The sequence below is a fragment of the Pleuronectes platessa genome, chromosome 18 (genome assembly GCF_947347685.1).
Source record: "Pleuronectes platessa chromosome 18, fPlePla1.1, whole genome shotgun sequence".
NCBI lineage: Eukaryota > Metazoa > Chordata > Actinopteri > Pleuronectiformes > Pleuronectidae > Pleuronectes > Pleuronectes platessa.
The window spans coordinates 14,655,991-14,682,366 of NC_070643.1; the positions used below are offsets into that span (position 1 = coordinate 14,655,991).

General features: G+C 44.1%; 2 protein-coding genes across 6 annotated transcripts in view; one reads left to right on the top strand and one right to left on the bottom strand.

The window, feature by feature from the left end:
* Positions 1-19,482, top strand: part of atxn1a (ataxin 1a) — an 84,171-nt gene extending 64,689 nt beyond the window's left edge. For 4 of the 5 annotated variants that reach the window (XM_053446006.1, XM_053446007.1, XM_053446008.1 and 1 more), the window contains 2 exons: positions 7,076-9,453; positions 12,195-19,482. In XM_053446006.1, coding sequence (XP_053301981.1) covers positions 7,588-9,453; positions 12,195-12,764 — 2,436 coding nt within the window. In that variant the 5' untranslated portion in view covers positions 7,076-7,587 and the 3' untranslated portion in view covers positions 12,765-19,482. Of the gene's footprint in view, positions 1-333; positions 1,710-7,075; positions 9,454-12,194 lie in introns of those variants that run through there. The other variant, XM_053446010.1, reaches the window with a different exon arrangement.
* Positions 19,483-20,176: 694 nt separating this feature from the next.
* Positions 20,177-25,358, bottom strand: LOC128462172 (GMP reductase 1). The gene is made up of 9 exons (XM_053447471.1): positions 25,224-25,358; positions 24,776-24,895; positions 22,161-22,244; positions 21,914-22,087; positions 21,757-21,838; positions 21,078-21,184; positions 20,697-20,739; positions 20,435-20,594; positions 20,177-20,318 (listed from the first exon to the last, which is right to left on the bottom strand). The coding sequence occupies exons 1-9, from the start codon at positions 25,356-25,358 to the stop codon at positions 20,177-20,179; spliced, it is 1,047 nt and encodes a 348-aa protein (XP_053303446.1).
* Positions 25,359-26,376: the final 1,018 nt, after the last annotated feature.

A 26,376-nucleotide genomic window follows, 5' to 3' on the forward strand; every position in this document is an offset into this window, starting at 1 on the left:
AAATAAGAATTTAACTTTGAAACAACTTTAGTCCTGCTGGAGTCAGAATCCATGATTATCCAAAGTTTAACTCGGGGTTGAAATCTGGCCGACAGGAAGACAGACCAACACAAACAGGAAGTGTTTTTAGAACATGTTTAGACCCACTGAGTCTAGTGGGAATCATCACTGTGTGTGTGTGTGTGTGTGTGTGTGTGTGTGTGTGTGTGTGTGTGTGTGTGTGTGTGTGTGTGTGTGTGTGTGTGTGTGTGTGTGTGTGTGTGTGTGTGTGTGTGTGTGTGTGTGTGTGTGTGTGTGTGTGTGTGTGTCATGAGTGGGTGCTCGCTCATGTCTTCCCTGTGAACGGTACGTCTCTTAGCATTGAGCAGCACATTTTGTCTATATTTACTTCCAAATGATATTTTAACTAGGTCAGCTAAATTACGGAAATAGACTGCTGTACATCAGTGAGGCAACCAGTCATGACATCTAGTGGTCAAACGATTGAAGTGCAGCCCAATGTGTTGGTTATAACTTACTGGTTATAAAGTTGATTTATAATCATTGAACTCAGTATTCCTCTCTAGCCTGTGTGTGTACTGTGTAGTCCCTGTGTACATGTATGTGGCTGTATTTGCTGTATTTACCTTATGTCAAGCAAACATTTGCTGGTTTCTGCCTCTTAAATGTCATGATTAGCCTCTTTTTTGCTGCTTTAACAATTTTAAATTTCCAATAACCATTTGCAAACATCACTTTGAGCTCTGAGGAGTTGAAAGGGGCATTCTTAACTATTGTTTGACATTTTACAGATCACTTAATTATCAATATATTGTCCATGTGTCACTCTCTCTCTTTCTCTCTCTCTCTTCAATCTCTACTGCTCACTATCCTTCTCCCTCCCTCCCTCTTGATCTCTCCCACACTCCCACTCTCTGCCCTTCTCACTGTAACACCCTCTCTCTCTTTCTCTCCCACTCTCTTTCTCTGCTTGTAAGCGTTCTCTGGGCGTGCAGCCAGCTGGCGTGTGTGTGTTTTTTGAATGAATACCTGATGAAGTTGGCCGAGCAAACCGTGGGAGGGGCCCTATGTGTGAGTGTGTGTGTGTGAGTGTGTGTGTGTGAGTGTGAGTGTGAGTGTGTGTGTGTGTGTGTGTGTGTGTGTGTGTGTGTGTGTGTGTGTGTGTGTGTGTGTGTGTGTGTGTGTGTGTGTGTGTGTGTGTGTGTGTGTGTGTGTGTGTGTGTGTGTGTGTGTGTGTGTGGGGTAGACAGTGTGAGAGCTCTGGCTAGCATTCAACCCCTTGCATAATACACGTTGGAGCTCAGCATGCGGGACTCCCTCCCTGTGGGCGTGTGCAAGTTTGTGCTACCAATTTTTTTGTGTTTGTGTGTGCGCACGTGCGTGATCACCTTTGCTGTGTGTCAGTGGTAGTGAGGGAGCTTCCTGCCCCGCTGTCAAGATTTAGTAGAAGGTCGTTGGCTGTGTGTGTGTGAATGTGTATGGGTGTGTGTGTGTGTGGAGGGTGAGAAAGGCTGAGAGCAGTTTGTAGCACAAGTACACTGAATCTGCTTGGGATTTTCCGCTTGAGGGGGAGAGAGGGAGTTGGAGTGAGACTCAGGGTGCTTTACAAGGGACACGACAGAGCAGGAGAAGAAGAGGGGAGTGAAGGGAGGAGAGGAATGAGAGAGAGGGAGAGCATGCTGCAGAATTGGGCATCTCCTGCTACCCTGGTAAGTACACTTCACACAGTTTTGTGCTCACTCTGAATGAAGTGTGTGTGGGGGCGAGAGAGAGTCTGTGTGTATGTTTGTGTGTGTGTGCGTGTATGTGTGTGTGTGTGTGTGTGTGTGTGTGTGTGTGTGTGTGTGTGTACGTGCACCCTGAACGCTTGTCTTGTTGTATCACAGTATGTCGTTTGTAAGTGCGTACTGCGTCTGCCCTAGTTTTCCTACAATTTTCATGGCTTGTTTCTCCCATCTGACTCGTCCTGCACTTCTCATCTCTTCTCTCTTGTCTTGTCTTCTCACTTGTCTTTGCTTATATCTCTTCTCTTCTCTTCTCTTCTCTTCTCTTCTCTTCTCTTCTCTTCTCTTCTCTTCTCTTCTCTTCTCTGTTCTCTGTTCACTTCTCTCCTCTTCCTGACTGTTCTTACTCCCCCAGTCACCCTCGCAACCTCAGGGTTGTCGAGGGGTGAGAAAAATGCAAGTCATGCAAAGCTGCCTAAGTTTGTTTACTGAAAAGCACAGTCTATATTTCCCCAGTCATTTGTTTCTCTCCATCTCTGTCTATCTTTGTCTGTAACTCTTAACCACACTCTCTCTTTCTTTTTTCTTTCTCTTTTTTTTGCTTCCCTTTTTCTTCGTCACCCCTCCCTTTTCTGTTCTACTACTTTCCAACTCTGTGACTCCATCTGTCAATGGCAGATCCTCCATTACTATCTCACTATCTCACCATAGTTTTGTGTTTGTGTGTGTGTGTGTGTGTGTGTGTGTGTGTGTTTGTTTGTTGTTGTTTGTTGTGTGTAATCACTAGTGGAGGGTGTCGGTGAATAAAGTGGCAGCCTTGTCAGAGTTCCCAGTCTGGCAAGCGTCCCTGTAATGCTCACACACACACACACACACACACACACACACACACACACACACACACACACACACACACACACACACACACACACACACACACACACACACACACGCACATATGTAAAAAAAAAACTTAACAAAAAAAACAACACAGGGTCAAATACCTTGTACTTAGAAGAGGTAAGAGAGAAGTAAAGAGAGACAGAGAAGTATAAGCCTGCAGCAACTATGTTTTCCACTCGCACTATATTTAGCAGTGAGATAACACATCACGTTGGACTTATCCCTTTGATCATGATTATGATTATGACTGGGCAATCATACACACACACAGACACACACACACACACACACACACACACACACACACACACACAAACTCAGATGGAACAGACATACTGTAGCCCGTGCACACAGTGCATGTGTGTGCAAATTGTATGCAGTTTTATGAGTATATTCTGAACTGACTTTAATAAGTAAGATTCAAAGATGGGAAATCAACACAATAGCTGTGCACAATTGACATATACTGTGAAGGCCAACACACCATTATCCACATCACATACACACATTGTTGCTATTACAAAATTATTATTCTTGTTTTTATTTATTTTCTATTATACACATTAAGTTATGATTGATAAGCTGATTCTTATAGGCATAATATCATTTCCTGAGTTTTGATTTGGAATTTTCAGATTTGTTTTTACGTTGATATTTTGTAAGTAAAAGCATAAAATAAAAATAAGCCCACTTCACTACATATTGTTTATCTAATTTTCTATGTATTTTTTAAAGCTGCACAAATAAATTAATTACAATATATGATCTTTTAAGCCTAATGATACCTTAACAGAAACTAAAATAACATATAGAATACATTTTCTCCTCTTCACATCCTGGTGAAAGCAGAATTGGAGTTTAGCTCTGTGTCTCTTGAATGGATTCAGTCAAAGCCATACATGTCATATGTTAATCACTCATAATATTCTTCATAATGGGCTGTATTGAATCCTCTAGGGCAGATGCAATAAATAATTGTAAAGTGTGTGCTATGCATGGCACAACAGGGAACATATATTGCAGACACATTTTTAACCCCAAAATATTTTGCATGTGATATATTTATTGTCAGATGAAGTTTAGGAAGGATTTCAGGTGCTACTGTAGAAACAGGATTAGTGTGGGTATACAGATGCGGTGCTGGCGTCATAGCCTCAGAGTGCTCGAGCACTGCTTGCATAAAGTGGAAGGATTCGTAAATTATATATAAACATCTAAGTTGAATGCATAAACCATGTGGTGTGTGTAATCTAACTAATAACTCTGAATATGCTGGTTTTAGGCCTAAAAAGACGAGTTTAACTCTGTCCCACTGCAGGTTCTTTTCCACTTTTAGCTTCACTGTTTAATAGACCAGAAGAAGTATTGTGTGTGTGTGTGTGTGTGTGTGTGTGTGTGTGTGTGTGTGTGTGTGTGTGTGTGTGTGTGTGTGTGTGTGTGTGTGTGTGTGTGTGTGTGTGTGTGTGTGTGTGTGTGTGTGTGTGTGTGTGTGTGTGTGTGTGTGTGTCTCTCTCTCTCTCTCTCTCTCTCTCTCTCTCTCTCTCTCTCTCTCTCTCTCTCTCTCTCTCTCTCTCTCTCTCTCTCTCTCTCTCTCTCTCTGTGTGTGTCAGTCTGTCTGCTTCAGAGTGAAGGAGAATGAGGGCGACATGTACACACATCCACTGTTTTGACCGTAGAAGGACAATAGTATATTGCGTGAGTGAATGATTCAGGTTACTGGCACACACACATTGAGCTTTTTCACTATGTCACTAGTGCCCCAGAGAGAGAGCGACAGAGAGAGCGGGGGGGAAGAAAGATAGAGTGTGTGTGGGACCCAAAGCACATGGAGGACTGACGGCTTGGGTTACAGGTCATCTGATATACAGTCCACGCACACACACGCACGCTCACTTACGCACACATACGCACGCTCACTTACACACACACATACATACACCCATAGACATTGAAAACTCAGCAAGATTCAGGTGGCATGGCTTTTCAGTGAATGTGTGTTTGAGTGTCAGTTTCAGTAAAGCACTAAGCTCTTTTTGCAATGTAGGTCAATTGAGCCTCTCCCTCACTCTCCCCCATGCATATCCAGCCTCTACTCCCTCTACCTCTCTTCATCCCGTTCTCAAATCCCTAAATGCTATACTTAAGTTTAGTAATTTTTCCCTTTTTAGTTTAGTCTTTTTCTTTACTTTCCTTTTTTAACTCCTCCTTCTCCCTTCATCCCAACTTCTTTCTTTCTGCTTTTTATTTTACCATCACAAGCGTTAGCATAAAGTTGAAGAGAACGACCCATATGTGAAAATTACGTTTTTTGTGTGTGTGTATGTGTTGCTCATCCGCCAATCCTGTATATTAGTAAGGTCCTGCATTTTATTTTTGTATATGCTATCCTTCCCTAATAAATAACTATTATTCATGGGTCTTATTCTTCAGTCTCTCATTCTATCTCACAGGCTTTTATTTCTTTCTTATTTTCCATTACTTTTCTCCAACTATTTTTTATTCATTGTATTTCTTCCTTTTAATGCAAATGCACCACTGTAAAGCACTTTTAGCTGGAATTCATATATAATAGGTTTTAGGCTATATAGATAAAGATTATTAGTATTAGTATTAGTATCCTTATTGATTATATTATATTATGTCATTTCTATTTCCTTTTGTGTAGAAGTCAGCGTTAATGCAAGGGGTCAAGTTTTCTGAAGCTGCAGTGCAACCCCACACTTATTGCACATGCTGAATGTAGCAGCAGTGCAACATATCCCATTACATAATGCATGCCATTTCTCCTGCAATTTTCAGGAACCTTTAAAAAAAAAAGTCATACGTCAGATTCAGCTGTCAGAAGTGACTGTTCCATTCTGACATCGCTGAAGATAAAAGTGGTCACAGTGACGTGAACAGATCTGTGGCTGCATGTACAGACTCTGCCCGTGTTTGATGTGGCAGCTGATATGAAATGGCTCTGAAACACAACATTCCTCTTATCTCAAAGTTTTAATTCGTGGAGGACGTCGGGGAATAGAAAGATATTGGTCTTGTCTTATTCCCTTATTGTCTTCATTGTGTGATGGAGCAGGAGAGACAGGAGCATCACAGTGAATGAGGAAGGTTACAGCAGAGAGACGAGATGAAGATTAATGTGAAAAGATGCCAGGAGAGGAGAAGCAAAGACATTGAGAGACAGCCGATTAGGAACATAAAACCATTAGATGGAAGAATGATAATAGATAATGGAGTGGTGAAGCAGGAGAGGGGGGCAGGCTGAGACAGGAGAGGATGTAGAGTGACAGAGAGAATCTCAGTGCTAAAAGTTCACCGATCAACAGTACCTTCTGAGTGTGTGTTCGTGTTCAATACTATGAAACAAAGTGTGAGTGTGTGTGAGTGTGGGTGCTCTTCCTCTGTGTTTGAATGTGAATTTGCATGTGTTTACTCCTGCGTCTGTCTCTGTAGTTGTGTTGTTGTAGATCTGCAACAAATGTTAAATCACAGGAATCTTCAGCATCAGGAAAAGAGTGTGTGTGTGTGTGTGTGTGTGTGTGCGTGTGCGTGTGTGTATGTGTCTTGAAATGACTGTACATTATGTATGAGTTTCACACCAAGCTTTCAATCTTTTGCAGCAGGGGGTCTTTCCTAACAGATGGCATATATGCAGACACACACACTAGTCTGCTATTGGAGAGCCAAGTACTGCAAGATTGGGAAACTTCTTCGAGTTCTTTAGATTATAATTACTACGGGGCCAGGCTCCTGCAATTCTATCATACCAGGTTGAATTATATAGATTTTTATTCTTCTGATCTAAAAGTGGTCTCATAAAACCCTCACTAGCCTAACATGGTCTCACTTACTATTAAGGGAAGAAAAATTACATCAACTATCCACCTGGTGGTGCTACAACTACTTTTACTATGTCCTATATCTCCCACAGAGCTGTCAAGTTTTCAAAAAGGGTCTAGTTTTTGGCGATTTTTTTATTTAAATGTAGCTATTATCTGTGTGTAGAGCTCCAATCACACATTGATTCACTTCTGCTATTGTAAGCAGATTTCTCTAACAGCTCTTGGTTGAAAATTTACCGAATTTCTTCTCATTATGTCGGCTTGTGGCTTCTCAGTCATCCTTCAGAAAACTCTAGGTCGTTTCATGTTGAGCTCCTGAGTTTGTTGATGGCATTGTTCTGTTGGCTCGTGGCCTGTTTGTCAACCTTGATGGATAGAAACATATTTCTAAAAAGTTTCTCCTCTCAGGGCCTTGTTATTGTTCTCCTGAGTCTGGTGGTGCAGAGCATCATTTTGCTCCTGTCTTGTCTTTCTAATTTTCATGTCTCATTTTTAGAAACATGTATTCTTCTCCATCTCTCAGGCCTCAAAATGACTTTGCACTTAAAAGTTTTTAATTTCTCTATCAAGATTGACCTGATTTATTTTTGTCTTTCTCCTCCACAGGTTTGAGCTGCGTGTGGGCAGGCTTGCTTTTGCAAGGAAATGATTCCGCATGAAGTGCGACGCACTCGGCCCCCTGTCGTCCTCGGCGGCAGTAGCAGGTGTGATGTCGTAACATTCTCCCCCACCACACTGAGCTCACCCCTCAGACGCTAAAGACCCCTGGACCGAACAGACCGCTCTACGCCTCCTCTCTTAACCATCCCTCCATATCTTGTTATCCATCTTTAATCCTTCTTCACCTGCTCCTAAGGGCCTGGATTTTCTTTGTTATCAAGAAAAGACCTGATAATCAACGGCCTCGGCTGAGCTGTAAAGAAAAAGAAACAAGATTAGGAAGGTTATTTTATAGCTAATTAAAGTGAGACAAAGGACAGAACATCAAAAGGGAGAAAAAGTAAAGTATAATAGAAAGTCAGAACTTGGGGGGAAACAAAGAAGAAAGAGGAAAGCCAAAAAGTCTCAAAGTTGAGGAAGGATAACGTAAGTACAGTTTAGGGACGAGAGGCGAAATCATGAAGTCCAACCATGAACGCAGTAATGAATGTCTGCCCCCAAAGAAGAGGGAGATCCCCTCATGCACTTTACCATCTGAAACCCGTTCGATCACCATGCCACCTGCCAGTGACAGTCAGCGCTCAGAGAACATGGCCTGGCTTGCCAGTGTGGCTGGGAATGAGAGCAGCGTGGGTGGGCACCGTAGCGCCAGTCATTCTGATGGGCACCATTATAAATCGCTCTCCTCCACACCAGACTCTTCAACCTCCTCTTCGTCACTGAGGCTGGTCTCATCTCTTCCCACAATTTATACATCGCCCATGTCACAATCTACAGTTGGCGGAACGGTCCATTACACCCAACTGCCTCACAATCTGCAGTTCATAACGTCACCTTACACTGCCCCGTACGCAGGCTACATCTCCCCTCAACTGCTCCCACCTCCTCCTCCACCTCCCCCCCTCTCCTTGTTGTCGCCCCCCTCCTCTTCTATGGCCGCACAGAGACCCTCACACACAGAGACAGCCTCTGCTCCTTCGCAGGCCTCCAAGCATGACCAGCACAGAGCGTCCTCTGGGCGGACCTCCATGCCACCGCCTTCTACAGAACCCCCCCATCACCATACTCACATGTCCACTTCCCTACGGACTGTCCCGTCAACTCATCACCAAGGAGGCGTTCACCTCTCTCACCAGTCGCTGCACCACCATCATACTTTGGGTCATGGAATGTCCCAGGTTTTGGTGCAGTACATGGACGGATCCAACAGGAATGAGGACGGTGGCTCTAGACACAGAGACCTCCACAATGGAGAGCTGGAAAGGGGCCGGCGGTTTGGAGCATCCCCTGAGTTCAGCCTCTCCAGGTCGGGGAACAAATCACGGGAGGTCAATTCTTCTTTGACCTCTTATGAGGCCCACCAGCTGGTTCTGCCATCTGAATACCCTACTCATGATCCCTCAGGGCTGAGAACCTCTGTTATGCTAATGCACAACAGCCATGGAGACCATCAGCTGGTACCACCCAGAGCCAGCCCTGATAAGATGACAAATTGTTCCCCCGCACACTTCGAGAGAGGTGGCATCATCCTGGGCAAGCCAGTCAATCGCACATCATCATCCTCCTCCAATACCACCTCCTCGTTCACGTTTCCACCACCATTGAGTGTAGACAGTCTGAAAGCGGCTGTACGTACACTCTCCCCCCAGACCGTTATCCAGACCACTCACAGTGCCACAGAGGCACTTTCAATGGGGCTCCCCTCCAGCAGTATCTACCCCCATTCACCTATCATCGGTTACATCGCAGGGGGCAGCGGAAGCCAGCATACGTCAATCAGCTACCACACCAGCCTACAACAACACTTACTCATTCCTGGTCCCCAACCAGTCATAATCCCAGTTAGTGGCAGTGGAGTCACCACATTGGAACCTGTAACCTCCCACATGACATCATCCACCCAAGCTTCTTTTCCCAGCGCACTCCCACACACGTACATTGCTGCCAGCGCTCCCAAAGAAGAGACTCTTGTAACCTCCAGTGGCTCGTACCACCAGGTCGCTTCCGGTGCAGTGGTCCCAGCCCAGCTTCATCTCCCCATTGTTTCCACGCCACCAGGTTTGGTCGCTCATACTCCTCCTCCCCCTTCCAATACGGTGGCGCCTCCCGCACTCCCCCCCTACTTCATCAAGGGCTCCATCATCCAGCTGGCCGACGGGGAGCTGAAGCGCGTGGAGGATCTTAAGACAGAGGACTTCATCCAGAGTGCCGAGATCAGCAATGAACTGAAGATCGACTCGTCCACGGTGGAGCGCATCGAAGGCAGCCACGCCTCACCCAACGTAGCTGTGGTTCAGTTCTCTGTTGGTGAGCACCGTGCACAGGTAAGTAAAAAATAGCAACCTCTGTTAAACCCTGTTTGGATCACACAACACATGAGGACCCATCACCATGACTAATGCTTAAACTTTTAGTTGATTAATAGAGCAAGCAATTGCAGGATTTCCCCCAGGTTTAGCCCCTCAGTAAAACGAGGCTGATAGTGAATGGAATTGTTCTGCAATTATCTTATCCTCCCATGGCCATGTTACGATGTAAAAGCATAACTTACCAAATCATCTTCTCGTGGTTGTCAACTCACTGGGTGTAGTATTCAGTCAAGTGACTGAGAGTCAATTCCTCACTCAAAATCTTTTCCTCTCACAGTATTTTTCAGGCTAAAGTAAAGATAATTCGTTCTCCTGCAGGTCAAACACTCGAAGGGCTGACTAACTCTCAAAGATTCACGATACACAGACTGGGAAACAATAGCCTAGTTATATGGAGACAATACACGCCCATAATGCAATATTCGTGTTACATGGACGCTCTTAGAGGGAATGTGTGAAAAGGTAATTGTCTCATGCTAAAATATAGGATTTTCAAACCCGATTTCCAGAGGAAAGAAATAAATTATTTTAGTTTTTATACTACATTTTATCTACAGATGAAACAATCAAGATGTACTGTGTTAACTACTTTTGAATTTATTTTATTTGAATTCTTTCAAAGAGCCTGGATAGATGCAACTGACTGACTCCATGCTTTATGCTAAGATAATTTGCTGCTAGGTATAGTTTCATATTTACAGTAACCAGCTTAGTCATAAGGTCGACCTCTAACAGGGAGCTCTGAGCGGGATTTCATCACCGCTTGTGTTATTAATGTTGTATGAGAAGAGATGAGATGCTTCCATATTAATGACTCAATTATTTTCACTCTCACAGGACTCTGCTACTCCCTCTGTGATTAACTTCAATTTAATAGTACGACAGTCACGTAACAAACATGCTCTGATATTGAGATGTTCCAGAAGTTCAAAGAATTATGTGTCGAAACCTATGTCATCAGGTTTTCTATTAAGTATTTATTCACTGGGAACGTGACATACGCTCAATATTAATACACTTTGAATAACTCTGTAGCAGCGGCAGCTCATCATATGTGATGCTGTCGATCACAGCAAATAGCAACAACAAGGGATTCTCCGGTTTGGGAGTCGAGCTTCACAGAACTTTGAATAAACAGAAGCCCAACTAGCCACAGCTCAATTACTGCAGGTCAGTTTCAGAAAGGTGGAACCAGCATTACCACCTGACAGTGAGCAGCCCATTCCAAAAAGGCATGTTTACCCTGCGTGCAAGTTCAGGCCTAGGTTAATCGTGTTATTTACCGGTAATGTTTTGCTTTCTGCAGCTTCTAAATGGTCTCATAGACCGATCACTCTTTTATAACTAGGGTAATCTCCTAGTATCTATCTTATATTTTTACGCTTTCTTTTTCTGGTTTTCTTGCACTCACTCACACACACATCCTTCTCGCTGTATTTGAGGGTGAGCGTTAAAGCCAGTTAATCTATTTCATCTGTCCATGCACTGACTCGTCCGCCCACACAGCACATCTCGAACCATCTTTCCCGCCCCCGGCTGCTACCCCACAGAAGCTGACCATCTTTCAAAGACTTATCCTTCTCTCTTGTGCTCCCTCTGTGGCTTCTCGTACTGTTTTTTTTTTCTTTTCCCAAAAGGTGGTAGCAGCTTGGAGTCCACGCTCAGAAGACTCACTCTGAGAAGTCAAAAATTATATAACACGGGAGGGAAAATGTTGCCTGACATTTGCTTAGAGAATGTTTGATGCTTCGAAAACTTGAATCGTTCTTGACATTGTTTTCTTTCACACTCACTTCCCTCGCTCCTCTCCTTGTTCATCCCACCCTCCCTTTGAAAACTTGCCTTTCCATCTCCATCTCGGCAACTTCCTTCCACTCCCACCTTCTCATTCTATCTACATTGTTTCAGATCTTCAGATGCTCCTTTCATAATTTTTTCCTTCTCAGGTTTATTTTCTCTCTCGCTTTACCCATTATTTCTCAAAGCACCCTTGGCTTCTCTCTGTCATCTCTTCGTTTTTCCATACATACAAATGATAGTACAGCATCCAATGCTCTGACTACTTTATGTTGGACTTCCTTAAAAATATCACGCTTAATTTCTGTGTTGATATTGTTGAACATGTTGTCCCTTTGGTCGATAAGACTATCTATTGCCAAAGAGTTCTGGCTATAGATAAAACTGTCTTGCTGAAATAAAGAACCGTATCTCCTAAAATGTCTTTCAAATGGCTTGAGTAAACTAAACTAAAGTTAACCCTGACAACATAATCCAGGAATACATTTTCAGACTTTGGAGCCACTAAAGCTATTATACAACTGTTTTAGTATTCTGGAAGAGACCCAGAAGGAGCTAACGCCCAGGCCACACTGGATGTGTGAGCTTCGCATGTGCGTCGAGGAACGGCATGCTTTACTTTTTGGCGCCCATGTTATGAGGTTAGAGAGGCCCCCTCGTCTAGAGGGTCAGGGTCTTGTCTATTTTCCCTCTGTACGCAGTTCACAGGGACATCTATCTGTTGAATATGTCACAAATATTAATACCTGTTTAAAAGCACTCTAGCATTTCTGTTAACTGAATCCATTCATTTGTGTTTTTATGTTATTATTGCAGGATCAAAAGATGCCTCGCATTTAGTTGAGTACATAGACCCATTTTTAAGCAAAGAAATAAAGTAGTCTTTCCCTCTCCTTCAGGTAAGCGTGGAGGTCTTGGTGGAGTATCCCTTCTTCGTTTTCGGCCAGGGGTGGTCTTCGTGCTGCCCGGACCGGACCACCCAGCTTCTGGAGCTGCCTTGCACCAAGCTTTCTGTGGGCGACGTTTGTATTTCACTTACCCTCAAGAACCTGAGGAACGGATCTCTGAAGAAGACTCAGCCCCTGGAGCTGGCCACCGAGGCCTCTGTCCCAGCCTCAAGCCACGGGCACCTCAAACCTCCCAGAGCTGTCTATGACGCTCCCCAGATCTTTAGGCACAACGAGCGGGAGAATGGCATCAGCCAGCGGGGAAGCGGTGGAAGTGGGAGCGGGAGCGGAGGAGGCCCTAATGTGGCAAACGGGGATGGAATGTTTGGGGAACGAGGGTCAGTTTCTAAAGGTCAGGCTGCCAGCATCCCAAAAGCCAGCAGGAAGCGGAGGTGGTCTGCCCCTGAAGGTCGAAAAGTGGAGAGAACAGAAGAGGAGCCACCTTTGACCCTGCCCAAACCTTCCTTCATCCCTCATGAGATGAAAATAAGCATCGAGGGAAGGTCGAATATTGGCAAGTGAAGGCTAACAGGACTGTTAATAACCCCTGGGATTCGGGGAAAAACAATTATAAAAGGACTCTACAAAGAAAAAAACATGAATGCCCACATCAATGTTTCATGTCTTGGTTTTAAAGTTTTGTTTTAGTTTTATTTTGCTCTTGAATACTGTACTGTAGAGGTAAATTCACCCTACATGGTATCACCTTACATGAAGTCCATGTAGTCTATAACACATTTATACAGGTGGATTTCCTATCCCACAAGCAATCAGTGCCGTTTTGGTGGTTTTCATGAGATGACTTATGGTGAGAGATTTGTGAAGTGTGCTAAATGTTGATCTGTGGCTGTGTGGCACACGGGAGCGATGCAGGAGGATTCTGCTCGGCTGCACTTTACACATTATGTCAATTTCAAATTGAATTTGTGCACAGTCAGCTTCTCGACAGTCTCTGAGCACTGCTCGTGAGGCTTCTCAGACGGAAACATGTTCCCACCATCTCCTGCCTCTCCTGGTGATTTCACACTGGACCACAGGAGAGCTGTAACATCAGATGATCCTGAGCACGATACATTTTAAACATTTTCATTTGCTTAATCTGAGTGGGACTGAGTGTGCGATTCAGACTGTGTCTCAATTCAGGGGCTGCCTCCTTCTTATGACATAGAGGTGGTCTATGTTGCCCACGTAGACCGCAAAGGAGTCTTTGTCTCCCCGGGATGGAAGGATACATTTGTAGTAGCCGTCTAGTCGCGCTGCTGTGACGCGATCGGTCCTCAAATGCAGCCTCCAAAGGAAGCGGCCCCTAAATTGAGACACAGCTCCTGTGTCACCGTCATGTGGAAGACCTGATCTGTGATGTCATCAAGAAGCGCCAGTGTGCCACACAACAGAGAGGGAACAACTCCTACTCTGTTCAGTTTGACGACGGTGGAGTCTTCACCTTCATCTTTAGCGTTTTTGCTTTTTTCACTCAGACCCTCTCGTCTTCTATCTCTGCAGTTACTTTTTGTCATCGATTGTCAGGAACCTTAATCATCAGGGGTCTGTTAGTTGTAGATCGAAAATGTTTGGGTTAATGTATAAAATGTGCGAGGCCCTAATGTAATACAAGCGCAAACCCACCAGGTTGAACTGAGGGAAAGTGAAGAGGAAGACCTGCACACAGTCCTAATTGTGTTTTGATGAATTACTTTATATTTTTTTAAGCAGAAAAGGCTGTGTGACAGGAACCCGAGAGAATCCACATGTCAGGTCTGAGAGGGTCAGGATGTTTCAAAGCATTTAACACACCTGTCACACTCACCATACGGCCGACAAATCTTACTCGTCTCTTTATTTACACAGTACTGTACATTTTTAGATGTTTTTGTCGTTGTTATTTAGAGGGTAGAAAGTAACAAACAGCACTTTGGAAAGGTGAAGCTTTAGGAAAAGTGAAGGGGTCGCTTGGTAACGTGGGAGCGGATGTGCCATGGGATTACAAAAAGGAATGACAGGTGCTGGAGGAAATTCCAGTCAGTTGATGGTCTGAGGAAACTTGAAGGTGGAGTTAGAAATAACGATGGGGTTTTTTGAGCATGTGCGTCATTGTATTAGGAATGTGTTTTGAACGGATGAGATTGGGCGTAAAAAAGAATTAAAAAGGAAAGAGCCTTCGAAGTATCCCAGTGATGTTCTGTACCAGACTGAGAGCAACGACTAGAAGCTCACGCCACAGAATTTTTGGAGGGTGTCATATATTTGCAATGTATGTGCGTATGCTAGAGTGTGCATGATGCTGGTCTGTGTCTGTCCATACACACACACACACATGCGAACACAAACACAGAACATCTCTAAAACTTAATGACCTACAATAATTATTTATTTGTTGTGAAGCAGTTGCTGATTTAGTCCCTACTGCAAAAACACTAGTGGACTCATATTGAATGGAGTTCACACTGCAAACAGTACAGATGTAAAGGAAGTGTTTGTGTACATGTGTGAGTGTCTGTATGAGTATATGTATACTGTGTATAGGAAGAGGACATATACTATATAGACAATACTAAATGTCCAGTGTTTCTACTTGGAGTCTTTTACTTAAGAGAATATTGCAATTTGCACATCAGGAGGAGGGAGTTCGGTGGAGACGTGATTTATTGTTGTTGTTGTTTTGACGGCCCTGTCCTGAGAGGAGCCCTAGACCGGCAACACACTGGAGGAGACGAGAGTTTTTATTGTTTTGTTCCTCAACAGGCACTTATCACATATTCGAGGAAAGAGTTTCTGCATCAGTTAAGGTCAAATTACTTTGGAGTTTTTAGGTGTAACGCAGATTTTTAACACGTGCCTGCCTACTGAATTTGTTTGAAGATGAAGTGACGTAATGTGTCTCGACGAGACTCTCGCTCTGCTGTGGACGCCGACGTGTCCAGGGTGGAGGGACGACGGCTCAGCTGAAATCGTGTTTTGCTAAGATGTAGCAGTTACCTCAACAGATGTGCTTGCTGGGTTGACCCAACGTTCATTGCTCTGTAAGCAACTGATTGAATGTTATTACCAGCTCTTTCTTCTTCATATTAAAACGTTTTAAAGTGCAATGAGAAGTTTGTACAGCAGAGTGTAATATAAATCATGTTTTGAGTGAAAGTAAGGTGGCGGTTTTTAAAAGTGTCATAATGGACACTTAAAAACTCTTGATACAGGATCACCAATAAGTAGGGCACTGGCCCTAGCTGAAATCTGATTGGCCCCTGAGGTGCCCCTGTCCTGTTTTCTTTGAATAAACTAGTCATTTACTTACATTAAATATGACAGTTTAAGAATTTTACTTTCTAAACTTTTTTGAGGTAAACAATGTGCCTGAACAAGGAACAATTTTCAAAATATATAAAATAAAGCGTGGCTTTGCTCAAAGCTATAGAGTTCACAGTAAACAAGAAGTGACTTAAATTGTTTTTTGATATAGAATCGGCCCCTCTGTGTAAATCGTGGCCCCCAATCTGTAAAAATCCTTGATTCTTTACGTTCTGATCACATGTATTGTATAAATATTTCCTCTTGCCGCATGTGACAGTTCACTATGATTGTGCACTGCTGCCATGTTATCAAGCACAGGTTGCCCACAACACTTAAAGATGTGGAGAAGTTCCTGCAGGCATATCTGTTGAGTTTCCTTCTCGCCCTCTGTATTAGGACGTGGTTCATTAGTGTCATTGATTAACCTCTCAAGAAGTGGATCAGTCGTATTTTCATCCCATTGACATAACACTGAGCAGGAGGATAGGTGACTGTGAGGGGCAGCACTGTTCCAGGTGGTGGGTGGATTACCAGGCTGATGGTGGGATCGACTTAGATGGATGAGAGATGGAAGTGTAGGTGGATGGTGATGGTGAGAGAATGAGATTTGAAAATGCTTTTTTTTTAAATAATAAACCATGTTTGTCAGATTACCAACGCCACAGTGGTGCATTTTCATCTCTTCCTTTTCCTACTGACACATCACAATCATTAGCGGTAGCAGTTGTAGTGCGCGCGTTCATGTTTTGCAATGTGTGTGTGTGTGTGTGTCTTTGTATGTGTCGTACTTGTCCTTTTTGTCCTTCGTCCACCGTTTCCTCCCAACGAATGAAAAAGCAAACACACAAACTCACCTGTCAACCACTCGATCCACACTTTCACAGTCGGTCAGGTAAAAACAACAAGAAGACATTTTGAGCCAAAGCCAAGTGATTCTGTCGTTTCTTTGGTTACTTAAGAAAGCAATAGTATTCAGGCACTCTCCTCATGTGTGTGGGAGAGGAACACACCCACACGCACCAGTCCTCTGCAATAAACAACAACAATAACCATCAAGTATCACAACAGAAAGTGAATACACCTGAAACCACTCATTTCAGTATCCCCCCTCTGGTTCTTTAACTATAGCAGTTGCAACACCAGTTGCTAGTTTTTCAGGGAAGTGTCTCATATATGCAGTAAGTCAACACAACCCCCAGAACCTCCAGTGTCCAGGCTGCTCAGAGTCCTAAACTCCGCAGGGGATCCCGCGCACCTGAAGGAACCGGTCCACATTCCGACCTCGGCCCAGGCGCCGCTGCCACGACTCCCGTAGTGACCTCGTTGACCTTGTTTCAGGTACCCAGTCATAGCCAGCCAGCCTCACAAGCACCTCCTCCTGAGGCGAAGCAATCGAATAACCCTCAACAACCGATAGCTACCTGTCAGTGTGGCCTGCACTGCCTGACCCCCCCCCCCCCCCCACACCAACCCGCTCATAACGTCAGATTTTTGATATTCTGTCTCCTTTTCACTGCTCAGCTCACACAGGTCATTGTGTTTATACTTCAGTGGAAATGCATGCCTGACAATAGACTTTAAAGCAATCTGATGCGTCGGAGCGGGAACGTCACTTCGTAGCGACTGCTCCCGGGGGGGGGGAGGGAGGGAATGGTGTGTTGTGGTTTTTAGTTTTTCGTCAAAATGATCCCGAGTAGAACCTTTCGATCCCCCCTGACATGTACCACGATGTGCAATACTTCGATTTTTTTGTTTTCTCCCCTTTGCTGTGCCAAGTGTATGTAGCATAGACCTACTCCAGTGTCTCATCGTGTTAATGGCTTGTGTATTTCGCTGTGTGCTGATGTGTTTGTGTGTGTGCGCGTCGCATCTGTAAAGCAAATTGAGACGTTTGTGAACAGAAACTAATGGAGAGTTTGTCCGTTCTTCTATTTCCCTGTTGTCATTGCAGCCTTCCTTAATACGAGTGGGCAGGAAACCATGTTAGTGTGTGTGTGTCTGCGCCGTGAGTCGTGTTTAGTGTGCGTGCTTACGTACACTTGGTGTTCAGATGTGTATGAGTGTGTGTGTGTGTGTGTGTAACTGTGTGATCACAAACCCTTACCCTCGATGGTTAGTGGTAAGACACACAGAAAAAACAAAACTCATCGCTAGTGAGGACCACTTTTTTTTGGTAAAAAAATATGAAAAAAATAGTAAAAATAAGAAATAATTTAAAAAAAATAACTACCAACCAACAGAGATGCACATGTAAGTAGATGTAAAAGACTTGATAATGTTTCAGCACTTTCTAATCCTAGGATGGGCTTGGTCTAACCCCTCTGTCTCAGACCGATACCTTCCCCTAGGTGTAACATTCATTCAAAACAGACAGAGAGAATGAGAGCGGGGGGGAAAGGGGGAGAATAACGTTGAAAAAAAGAGAGTGACAATGAGAGAGAGATGGCTCAGTTTAAGTTTTTTGCACATCACCTTGCCGTAACCTTGTGTTTATCTGTCTGTGCTCCATCTCACTTGGCGCCCGGCGCGTTCTTGGGTCCAACGGGCCGAGGTGTTAGGTGATCCCTTGGTTCTTTTCTTTTAAGGAAAACCTTTTTCTCATGGAATGCATCCCTTCTTTTTGTTCGTAGTCTTCCGCCACGTGCCGACCAGGCTGTGCTGTTAAATAGTGGTTTTGTTCCCATTTGGGGTTTTAATTTTTGGCGGATTTCTCTGTCAGGAGCTCGGCGCAGCTTGGTTCGGTGGCAAGGTGTGAAAACGCAGCGTTCCAAACTTTTGCTTTATTTTATTTTTAATTTTTTTTGCATTATCCTTGGTGCAGGAGCTTTTTGGTGTTTTCGGTCTCCTTGTAGCACTCACTATAATGTCAGGGGACTTAAAACTACATGTAGAGAATGTGTCATTGTTGAGTTTTTATGACAAGCTTCCTCATTGGAGGAACACTGCTAATGTCTTTTTTTTTTAATTGGCTTCTTCTTGCACAACTTGACAAATAAAATGAATGTTGGTGTGTGAGCTTTGGACTTTTTCGATCAGAAAAAAAAGGCATGTGTGCTCTTTGATGTTTCTACTTTCATTTTGCGAAAAAAGGACATGTTCTTGGCACTTTGTCGTGTTTTAAAAGTGAACAGAATTCAATCAGGATTCCTTTTTTTTTAATTTGTATTCTTTGTTTTTCTCTTTTGTTTTGTATGATGTCTCGTCGATGTCCATAGCGCTGGATAACCAACTCAGGCAGAAAGAAAAAAAAAAACTTGTAGAGGCCCACGTAACAGTTTAGTTTCACCCCGATCAATTTACAAAGTGGGCTGTTTGATATGGGTTATAAGATATGTACATTTATGACATATGATTTGATATAATTAACAAATGTCATTATTGACAGTTAACTATGAATTATTATTAATATGATATTATGTGTAAAAAGCTGGAGAAGGCTTGGTCGTCTCTTCAGTGTACTGAACGTCTGCCTCTCTCTGCAAGGCAACAAACTCTTCAGCGGGGGGGACGGGCCGCACATGACCTCTGACCCTACCAACTGCCACGGAGGGGGTGGGGCTTATCCTGCAGGTGTGGCCTCAATTTGACTCCTCCCCCGTTTCTGATCACGCGGCCCTCCGCGGCCGGCGACCAGTCTGTTGACATGTGTCTCTGCTCACGTGTTGCACCGAGAACTGAACTGACACTTTGTGGCCCTTTGAGACGGTGGCAGAGAACATCAGCACAGACCTGCACGGACACGGTCTGGCCGCCAGGGGGCTGCAGCAGGTCCCAGCCAACTTGTTTGTACTATATTGTACTCACCAAGTCCCTGTGTCTCACCACCCCCCTTTTCCTCTATAGCAATGGAGAAACCCTGTTGGTGTATGTATTTGACATCTGTACAAATGCACCTCTTTGAAAAAGAAAATGAAACCTTGACATATCTGGAATAAATGAGCAATTTGTGTCTTTATTTGACTCGTAACCCTATTTCTACATGGAAACCCTTCGAGCCACATCTGTCATTGAATCAGGATCTTTTTACTCAATTTGTTTAGCTGAACCTTAGCCCCCTCTAGTGCATATAAGGCTGCATGAAGGGTGTCCAGGGGGTATTAAAAGTTGATATATCAATTTAGGGAAAATCTAAATTCAAGACTCTTTAGATGTGTAGCTGATGTTTTTTTCCTCCTATACTGTCAGGCCTCAGCCGACACGAGAGATGGTTATTGAATCTGGAAATCACACCCGTTTAGTTTACTTCACACTTCAAAACCAACACCCTGCTTATGACAGGAACTACACATCAACCTTCCACAATAAAGCCACTGAATAACATAGCTTACAGATGTGTTGTTCGATGTGTGTAGCATATTTGTCAAAAGTTGTCAAAAGTCAAAGAGTTTGTGAATTCATTTATTCTAGTCCTCACAACAGCACAACAAAAAAAGACCTGGCATTCAAGCGGCGACGGGTCTCGAGCGGCGTTGTATAGATTAAGAGATTTTTCAAAGTAATGTCCAACATGTGTACAATCAAATCAGTTCATTTCTGGATATTTCAAAGTTCTATAAAAAACACTTTGCTCAATAAGTTCAGAGAGAAACTGATATGCCTGTGTTCAGGACCTCTCTGACTTTAAATATACTGAAGATTAAAAAAATTAATTAGGTGGTTCTCCTGCTGAGCTCCTTCAGCTTGGCGGCGCCCACGTAGGTGCAGGTGGAGCGCAGCCCCCCCAGCACATCACGGATGGTGTTCTCCACGTCTCCCCTGTACGGCACCTCCACCGTCCTCCCCTCAGATGCCCTGAAGGAGAAGGAGGGAGACACACACACAGAACTCAGGCCCAGTGAGTACAAGTCTTTGTTGAATCATCAGGATGAATCAGAAACTCGCAGCATCTCCAGACACCAGTGTCTCACCTGTACTCAGCGACCCCGCCCACGTACTTCTTCATGGCCGTGTCGGAGCTCATGCCGTAGAAGAGTTTGTACTTCTTGCCGTTCTTCTCGATGACCTCCCCGTTGCACTGGTCGTGGCCGGCGAGCATTCCCCCCATCATCACAAAGTCGGCCCCGGCCCCTGAGGAGCGGAGGCAGAGCGGACGTGGTGCTGGTTAGATTCTGTAGATCATAACTGTGAATCTGTGACATGAGAAGAAACTACAAAAACCACAAGTCTCACCAAAGGCCTTGGCGACGTCACCGGGGCAACTGCAGCCTCCATCCTATACAGAGAACAAATTAGTCACATGGGCTCAGCCAGACAGACTGAGGCCCCCCCCTAGTGGCCACATCATAGTACTATATTTATCATCATGAGACTATGACTAATCACTAACTGTGATTTCAGTAGATAAACATATTCTCTTAAAAGCTGAGGCTCTTATATTGATCTAATCAATGGATCAGGTTAATATTAGTTTTTTGTTACACTATCTTTACCTGACTCGAACATAGTTGATATTTTTGACAGGTGACTGATTCCCACCAGCAGAATAAGAAGCTTTAAGTATAGTGTACTTATTATATATACTCTACAATAATACTTGGTTTTTGTACTTACAGAGATGATGTGTCCTTTCAGTCCATGGGCTGAGTCTGCACACTCTATGACAGCACTGAACTGTGGGTAACCCACTCCGGTCTTGATCCTCGTCGTGCACACAGAACCTGCAACACACACATTGGAAAAGTCAATCTTCAGACCACTATCTATAATAATAATAATAATATGTACTTCACGTACAGCACCTCATAATCAAACCAGTGCTCCAGTCTCTCTTTAGCAACCTGAGAGCTGTACCTCTCACCCTGAGAGTGGAGCATGGACTCAGTGACTCTATAATGCGTATATATGCTAAATGTGCTGTAAGAAGCACCTGGAGACTATAAATTAAAAAGAGAAAACACCAGGAGGGGCAGCACTAAGTGAGGAGGTTACCGGTCCGAATCCCAGTTTGGGCCTTTTTTGTGTGGAGTTTGCCTGTTGTCCCAGTGTCTACATTGGTTTTCTCCGGGTTGCTCCCAGATTGGGGTCAAACTGTTGGACACTCTAGATTGACCCTAGGTGTGTGTGTGTGTGTGTGTGTGTGTGTGTGTGTGTGTGTGTGTGTGTGTGTGTGTGTGTGTGTGTGTGTGTGTGTGTGTGTGTGTGTGTGTGTGTGTGTGTGTGTGTGTGTGTGTGTGTGTGTGTGTGTTTTCTGTGTGGACCCACTCCTCAGACTATGATCAGATGCACCCACCTGGCCCGATGCCCACTTTGATGATGTCGGCCCCGGAGAGGATGAGCTCCTCCACCATCTCCCCTGTTACCACGTTACCGGCCTGCAGAGACACAGAGGACGTTACAGTTCAGCACGCAGCTCTAACCGGACACACAACCGCCGGCCTCTCTCTTACCATGATGGTGTGTTTGGGGAACTTCCCTCTGACCGTCTTCACAAACTCCACAAAGTACTCGGAGTAGCCGTTGGCCACGTCCAGACAGATGTACTTGAGGGTGGGGACGGCTTCCACGATGGCACACAGCTTCTCCAGGTCTGCGTTGCTGCTGCCGGAGCTGGCCGCTAAATGCTGTGAGGAAGAGTGGAAAAGATCTGTATAAATGAAATGTGCACTCTCAGGTTGAGACGTGGGCGACTCTCACCTCCATGCATTCTGGATGAGCAGCAGCAAAGTTCTTCCATTCCTCTACGGAGTAGTGTTTGTGAATGGTTGTGAAGAGGGTGTGCTGCAGAGAGACAGAGAATATACAATATTAAATACAGTAGAAATCCCCCCTGTATGTTGAAATAAAGTGGATTCACTTGGTCTGATGTTTTCGATCACATCTTTATAAAACACCTCATAAGCTTCACACTACAAACCCTATGGGGGGGAATGTTTTCTGAGAGAAGATCCCAGATTCATTCACTAGACTGGCACTCAGTAGAGCTCAACAGAGCCGTATAGGTTCATCTCTGATCCATGCAGCTTCCTTCTAGCAAGTTGTGTGGTTATTGGTCCAGTAGTTTATTACATAAACCTATTGACTGACAAATCAGAGATGAAAACATAACCTCCTTAGCAGAGGTAATAAAACCTCCACCCATTTATCAAGGAAATGTCACCAACATTAATAATTATTAGAAACACAACAGGAAATTAGTAGTATGAAATGTTTCAAGAATATCTAAATAGTTGATGGGTAATTTTCTGTTGGTCGACCTATCAATTCATTTATTAAAAGCTAATTTCCCCCTCTCCTTAGTCAATAGGGTTTTTATATCGTGTTTTATTTGCAATGTATAAAGTGGTTTATTTTTGTTGTGCTGGTTGTACATCAAATTGCACTTGAAGGATATTAAAGATTTTCTTTCATGGACAACTTTAGTTAATCACAAGCTGCACAAACTAAGCAGGAGCAGCAGAGGAACCCAGCAGCCAGCAGGGGGCAGCCTCAGGACATCACAGCAGACTGTGATTCTTGTAAGGGGTCCGAACTGGGTTATTCTCTAACAATAGGTTTTTAAAGCATGTTAAATCATCAAGTATCTAAAATCCAATAATATAAAAGTAATTTTTAAGTAAGGCTGTCAAATATATGTATTAAGGTAGAAAATATTTTCTCTGAAGTGTGTATCAAAAGCAGCATAAAATAACACGGACACGCACACGGTAATTTGTACATCTTGTTATTCTGATTAGTTCCTCATGGCAATCATCAGGCGGTGTGGCCTAGTAGATAGAGAATCAGTTCTTCAACCAGAGGGACCCGGGTTCGACAAAGTTCCACTCTTTGAAATGATCTCTTAAAATTGGCAGGATTTCTCCTATTAATTGCAAATTATCCTACACTATATAAATTTAAATTAATTAAATTAAAAAAAAGGAAAACATTTAATTTAATAAAAAAAACAAAAAAACAATGCGCAATTCCTGCGCATTGGGCTTCTGCGCAGGATGTGCACAATGGACTTCTGCGCAGAAGGTGCGCAGTGGGCTTCTGCGCAGGATGTGCGCAATGGTCTTCTGCGCAGAAGGTGCGCAGTAGGCTTCTGCGCAGGATATGCGCAATGGTCTTCTGCGCAGAAGGTGCGCAGTAGGCTTCTGCGCAGAATGTGCGCGCAGTTTCAAATTTTTTTTTTTTTTTCCCCATTTAATTTAATTTTAAAAAACATATATTTAATTTGATAAAAATCATAATTCTCCGCGCTGGTTCAGGGGTAAATGATGCTGGTCTTCACAGGTGACTGACCTTCGCAAGCCTGAAGCCGCCAACCCCCCACAGGAGATTATGTGCTTGTGTGTGTGGCCGTGGCGCTTCCTGGTTCTTCCCGGCACTACGCTGCCCGTGCGAACAGCCAAAGTATTTACCATGGGCGAAGAAAGGAGGCGGAGCGCTTTTCACAGCGCTTCTACCTCCGGTGCGTCTCCGGGGTTAGAGGATGATGGTGAGATGTTAATGTATTGTTTTACATTGCATGTGTCACGTCATGATGAATCCGTCTCCTATGTCTCTGTACCTGGAGCCGCCCCTGTCACTGGTTATCTTGGCTCGCTGTCTGGCCGGTAACCAGCCGTCCGGACCGCTCCGTGAATAAGGAGGAGGAGATGTTTCTTTACTTGAAATGCGGCCACTTTATTTCTCGGATCTACAGCAGGAGCAAGACTCGCATCACCTCTAGGTGGTCCGTCACTTCTCGTTATACACACTTTTAGCATCTTTTCCCACAATGCCCAGGTGCACTACGTCACACACTACAAACGTTCCTTAAAGGGGCAGGCCATACCTGCAACACAACAGCTCTCGGTCTCAGATGGAAAGAGAAAGCAGAGAGGGACTTTTACACACTGTCTGATAAAGATTCCGACCGTAAAGGCAAGGGGTAGTGATGGATAAGGTTTTCTTTAACAAGTTAAGTCTTTCATTCTCACTTTCCACCTTAAAACTATGAAACGAACTGAACTATGAACTAGTTCAGAATTTAAATGGTGAACTATGACCGTGAACTATTCATGTTTACTTGTATGAACTGAACTTTGAACTAGTTCATGAGTGGTGTGAACTTGCGCAACACTGCCTACAACAGAGAACAAGCCTCATCCCACATGTGAGCAGATGTTTTACTGCTGCTAGGACGAGGCTTCTAATTCATGTATTTCCCCCCGGCAGCATTCTGGTTTCTGCATTGTGTGGAAGGGGACACGCTGACGAATGCAAAAAAAACAACAACAACACAATGATGCTGTTGTTTATTTTATTTCTACCCATTCACTCACTTGGCTGAGGACCTGCGCCATCTCAAACGTCCCTGTGGTGTCCATGTTGGCGGCGATGACAGGGATGCCGGTGTACGTCTGCTTGGAGTTGCGGAATGTGTAGGTCCTCTGAAGGTCCACCTGCAGGCGAAGAGAATAAAAACAAAAAAAAATGTTATAAACCTTTTCTTCCTTCGCTTATCATGTATTCTCTTTTTTCAATGTGACTGATAGTCAGAGAGGTCCTGAACACAGGCATATCAGTCTCTCTCAGAACTTATTGAGCAAAGTGTTTATATAGTACTTTGAAGTATCCAGAAATTAGCTACTTGAAGCAAAACATGTGTGAATTATTATGTAAAAAACGGACGTATGCCCACACGTGTTCTTCCTCTAACTTCGAGTACTCCGTAGGATTCAAACTACAACTCTTTCACTTTTCCTCCGACTCTTGAGGTGAGTTCGTCACGCGCAGTCGTTTGTTGTTCGCCGGGCGCACAGATACACGGATCCGGTACCGGAGAACACGCAGGGGCCGCCGGGTGTCCGCTCCTTTCCGCCTCTCACGCTCACTCCAGCACCGGCGTGTGTTGTTCTCCTCCATGCGAGCAGCAGCGACTCCGACCCAGGAGAAGGCCCCTCCGCTGCAGCAGAGAAAGGTGAGGCCCCCGGGGTCGAGCATTACCTGAGCTCCAGAGCCCTCCAGCTCCCAGCCCGGAGCCGGTCCCCCTGATGCCCCTCACACACACACACCTACCTCCCTGATTCTTGAGGTGGAGGTGTGGTCATCACTTTTTTTTTATTTCATAACCATAATAATACCTTTATATATATGTAGCAATTTTAACACTGCACTGATACATAGAACTTACTTAGAAGTATAAATAAAGCCAATGTAGAGTCCAAATCATATTCAAATGTACATGTTCATCACACAAATAAGATAATTGTGTCACTATCAAGTCCATGACGTTGTACTCACTCATAGATGTCGGCCCTTTCATCAACATCCACAAATTATCCCCTGAGAAAACACTAACACTGTCAAAAAAACAATATCTCGGGCAAGTCGTCCTCTGACCAGAAGGTTACCAGTACAATCCCAGTCTTTCCATGTGAATGTCTGTGTGTCCTTGGGGAAGGTGCTAAATCCCCAAATTAGCAACTTCTCATCTTGAAAGTGCTGCATGTTGATTTATGAATAGTTGAATAGCAAGAATGGTACTGAAGCACTTTGATAGGTCATCATGACTAGAAAACAACTACATAGATAAAGACCATAAAGGAAATGATCATAAATCTGTTGTGTCATTGTTGGGGTTCAATTAAAAGTTAATTCTGCCCCCCCCCCCCCCCCCCTCCCTTCCATTCAGATCTGCTCCAAACGTAATTGGTTCTTCTCTGACCCAATCTGCTCCTTTCCACATAGTTTGCTGCTCTAACTTTGCAGTTGTTCTTGGGTAATTTGACAGCGGTGAAAACAACGGGTGACGTCTTTAATTGTCTAGGTTTGTCACAACTGAAGGAGATGCTGAACATCTCTACCAGTGGATACAAAAATACTTAAGGGTCCTGTGTCCTTTGTCGCTAATCCATGTCTCCCCCTCAGAGCCCGAAGCCTT